Source organism: Lupinus angustifolius, chromosome LG07, assembly GCF_001865875.1.
Source record: "Lupinus angustifolius cultivar Tanjil chromosome LG07, LupAngTanjil_v1.0, whole genome shotgun sequence".
In the NCBI taxonomy this organism is placed as follows: domain Eukaryota; kingdom Viridiplantae; phylum Streptophyta; class Magnoliopsida; order Fabales; family Fabaceae; genus Lupinus; species Lupinus angustifolius.
This window is the reverse complement of record NC_032015.1, coordinates 604,728-609,280: the sequence shown is the minus strand read 5'-3', so window position 1 is coordinate 609,280 and position 4,553 is coordinate 604,728. Positions and strand designations below refer to the sequence as shown.

Below are 4,553 nucleotides of genomic sequence, written 5' to 3'. Positions count from 1 at the left end.
CCTCTTTTAACAGCATAACCCCAGAAACCTCCTCTCCTAAAAGTTGGGTAACAACTCCACTTTCACAAACTGGTTCCACTATTTCAGGCATCATCTCCCATTTAAAATTATTTGTTGTTTCAATGCAGATTTTTTATTTTTATTTATTTTCGGATTAAATATTTATATAAATAATTATAATAGCAATCAATTTGTGAATATTAAAAATACTAATTCTTATTGCAAAAATAAATAAATAAAAACGAAGCTATAATGTTATATATATACATGAATATTGTGATGAGTTGATAATTAACTTAAATGCCAAAATTCTTTCCAAAATGACTCTAATAAATATACATTAGAATCTATTTTAAATGTCGAACACTAGACTGGACAAAAGTGGGTATTCACATGGGTCAATCCGCATTGGCAAAGATAAGTGCTGGCATGTTTGAAAGACAAACAAATAAATAGACTAAAAATACTTGTGGATATGTGGAGAAGCCACTGGACATGGCTTCTTTTCCCAACATTAGGTGTTTACCACACCATGCCTTATATATGCATCCTTAAATGGTTTATTTGCATGCTTTCATGTTTTATATAATATTATTAAGTCTTATATGGTTTATATTTAATTATTAGTGATCCTTAAAAAGTAATTTAAGTAAATAATGAATGATGCAATAAATATTTATGCATATATATTACACTCTCCACATCTAATTGACATTTTTTTTAATATTTGGTTACATCCCATTACAATGAAATGTTGGGTCACAACCCCATAATAATACCGTCAACATTTTTAGTAAAAAATATATTTTATTATAAAAGTTAGTCTAATAATAGTAAATATATAAATATACTAAGAATAACACAAAATCCAACAGAAAATAAATGTATAGACAAAAAGGTTAAACATGTAGGAATATCATATAGTTCACTATTTATTTTTAATATATATTATATATGTACTGACAAAAGATATATAATTAATGTATCATCCATAATTTATTTAAAAAAATTAAAAATAATAAAACAATATAAAAAACTCTTATACTATTAATATATATTTTTTTATTCCGCATCTTGCCGAGGAGGAGTGAGTAAAGTGAACAAATAAAATATTGACACGTAGCGAGTGAGGAGTGGAAAGTAGCATAGCACCACCCAATCAGTTATCCATTGAGGTAATAAGATTTAAGAAATTGTATTTCCTATTCAGTTTTTGCAGTGATCAAATCTATTATCATTCTGTTACAGTGAGAATGGCGTTGCCGGTGGTGGTGGATTCAGATTACCTCAAGGAGATCGACAAAGCTCGCCGTCATCTCCGTTCACTCATCGCTAACAGGAACTGCGCTCCTATCATGCTTCGTTTGGCGTATGTATCTTTCATTCAATCTTCAATCATTCAATCTTCAATCATTCAAAATTTCAAACAATTTTTTCATGTTTTCATTTTTGCTTAATCTGTTGCAGCTGGCACGATGCTGGCACTTACGATGCTAATACTAAGACCGGTGGACCTAACGGTTCAATCAGGACCGAGGAAGAGTATTCTCATGGCTCTAACAATGGATTGAAGAAAGCTATTGATTTCTGTGGTATATATATATATATATCTTACTCTTTTTATTTCCCTTAGATAGTTAAATTTCCATTCATATTTAACTATTTGAAATTCAGAATCATTGATTGCAAATACGTCATTGTCCTCGTCTTTCTGAGATTTGTCTTATTTTTTTATGTGATAGAGGAAGTGAAGTCAAAACATCCTAGGATTACATATGCAGACCTTTACCAGGTGAATATATTTGTCTTCATCCAGTTATTATAAAAATCATACAATTGAATCAATGAGATTTCAATTTTCTGTGGAGCGTGTGTGGTTAGATTAATATTTATCTCATGTTTATTCCGTGGTTCCATTTTCTGACACTTGCAACTCACAGTCTTCTGTTTATATATTATATATGATTTATGAATCTCAATACTTATATTGATGGATATGATGCTATGCTTGGTCTTTTTTTTTATTTGATCATGACTATCTCCTTAAATTCCACACAATGTTTAATATGTGTCTTATTTTTCTTGCTTCTAGGAGTTTTCATTTTAAAATATATTATAAAAGAAAAAACAAGACACATGTCAAACTGGACTTACGGAGATAAATTATCTCCTGGTATGAGGATATGCTTTATTCTCTTAAATCATTGATGAATATAATTGAGAAGAGAGATTGTCAGCTATCAAGCTTTGCTTAGTTGATCAGCTAGTCTGGGTTGTTTTGTCCTTGTTTTTCTTCTTCTGTTTTCTGAGGATGACATTGTATCTTCAAGTACTTGCACTTGTTTATCTCTAGTCTCAAACTCCATTCTCTATCCAAAGACAAAACGATAAAGGCTTGCTTAATTTGAGTGTTTATATCTTCAAGGTTTTTACAAAGTTGTCAATGATTATGCCTTAAATTTGGATAAGGGGTCTTTCCAACGATGAAATTTTTTAACTGATAGTTTCTTCATGTCATCTAGAGAATACAAATTTATACCATCCGAAGATGGCACCTTTTTCTCTTCAACAAAATTTTGATTGGTTCTGCTTTCAATTATTTAATGACATTAGTGGCCAATATTGTACAACTCGCAAACATAGACCTTTGCCCTTGGGCACAAAAGGATGGGGGAAAAAAGAGAGATGGCTTTATCTTTTACATTGGAGTAAGTGCATAAGTGCACCTGAAGGCTAATAAGTTAACAAATGTACAAGAGTACAGTTTAAGCTCAAGCTCCAGTGTTAGTTAAAGGAGCGTGTTTCAAGTTTCTACAGCTTAAGCATCTCCATGGTTAAGGTCCAGCTCTCTTGTAGCTAGTGTTTGCTGTGCATATAACCTTAGTCCCTAAAATGGTTAAGATTTCTACAATGAGGTCATACACAGTAAGGTTTTCTTGCATCCTATAAAACTAATACTACAGCATAAAAGTCACTAAAATGTGAGCAGTTTACTGCACTAAAATGATTGAAAATCAAAATTTTATTTAAAAAACTACTGTATTAATTTCTAGCAGAATCAAGACATTTAAAGCATGTATTGATACAGAGAAGGGAAGGGAGGATTATCCGTGCATGTAAAGCATGCCTAGTGTAAAACAAGATATGCATTCATAATTAATTTTTCTTCACCTGTTTCCAGCTGGCGGGTGTTGTTGCCGTTGAAGTTACTGGGGGCCCCACAATTGACTTTGTTCCTGGAAGAAGGGTATGTCATGCCATATTAGAATATTTTCCGTTATGAAAATCACCGCATCTTGTTAATTCATGTTACTTTCTCTCTTGTGTAGGATTCAAAAATATCTCCTAAAGAAGGGCGGCTTCCTGATGCCAAAAAAGGTTAGTTTCCAAATTTTGGTCTGTGTATAACTATTCCCTCATTGGACAGGGGAAATATCTTACACGAGTTGTGAAAGGTGTTCTGTTTTCTGTTTTAAGCTTACAAATCCAAAATCAATGAGGTTAAGAATCTTATATGAAAACATAAATTTTGAATCCTGTTGGTAGGTGTGCCACATTTGCGTGATATCTTTTATCGAATGGGCCTGTCTGACAAGGACATTGTTGCCCTATCCGGGGGACATACGCTGGTAATTCTCCTTCCCTGTGTACATCTTTTTATTACTTGCTGTGGTTATGGCCAGAAGTTCTTACTCTGTTTTTATGGTGTTATAAGGGAAGAGCACATCCAGAGAGATCAGGGTTTGATGGCCCTTGGACAGAGGATCCATTGAAGTTTGATAACTCTTACTACGGGTAAGACTTAAGTTTCATGCAATACTAATATTCATTTTAGCCTTCGTACAAGGACATTTTTTCAGGCTTCAATTTTGTACCCCGGTATGGATAGCACTTATTTTTATTTACAAGCTAAATATCATTCTTGATATCAGGGAACTTTTAAAAGAAGAGTCTGTGGGTCTGCTTAAACTTCCAACAGACAAGGCTTTATTGGATGATCCTGAATTTCGCCGTTATGTTGAGCTGTATGCAAAGGTAATTGGGATTACTTAATTCAAAGCACAATTACAATCCTCTGTTTCATTTATCTGGTCACGTGTCCTGCAAATTTAGGGTATTTCAATAGCATTTCATTGGTCTCTTCTCTATTCATGAAGCATGTTTGCTTGTTGCCAAATTTATAAATAATGAAGCTAATGTCTATACAGTAAACCAAATCTCTTGTGCCTATTAGCACTTATTTTTATGTAGGCTAGCTTACCTTAGACATCCATGGGAATTTTCGGTTATGCTCCAAATCCATTGAAGAAAAAGAATATTTGCATGAATTAGTATAATGATGTGTATTTTTCAGTTACTTGGAATTTAGGCCTGACAATGAACCGAACCAACTCAGTATTCGTTCGAAACTCGATTTGTTATTTAATTCGATAAACTTGGTTCATGAACCAAGTAAATCAAATTTGAGCTAGAAATTGAGTTCGTTAAATAAACGAGTCAAACTTGAGTTTGATACAATTCGACTCGTTAGGTTCATGAGCTGACCCGATATA

The 4,553-nt window shown here is 32.8% G+C and overlaps 1 protein-coding gene across 2 annotated transcripts in view; it reads left to right on the top strand.

The window, feature by feature from the left end:
* Positions 1,161-4,553, top strand: part of LOC109353210 (L-ascorbate peroxidase 3, peroxisomal-like) — a 4,167-nt gene continuing 774 nt past the window's right edge. The window contains exons 1-8 of one of the 2 annotated variants that reach the window (XM_019595432.1): positions 1,161-1,369; positions 1,468-1,592; positions 1,743-1,792; positions 3,182-3,247; positions 3,330-3,378; positions 3,547-3,629; positions 3,716-3,791; positions 3,929-4,035. In XM_019595432.1, the coding sequence (XP_019450977.1) occupies positions 1,254-1,369; positions 1,468-1,592; positions 1,743-1,792; positions 3,182-3,247; positions 3,330-3,378; positions 3,547-3,629; positions 3,716-3,791; positions 3,929-4,035 (672 nt within the window). In that variant the 5' untranslated portion in view covers positions 1,161-1,253. Of the gene's footprint in view, positions 1,370-1,467; positions 1,593-1,742; positions 1,793-3,181; positions 3,248-3,329; positions 3,379-3,546; positions 3,630-3,715; positions 3,796-3,928; positions 4,036-4,553 lie in introns of both variants that reach the window. The other variant, XM_019595431.1, reaches the window with a different exon arrangement.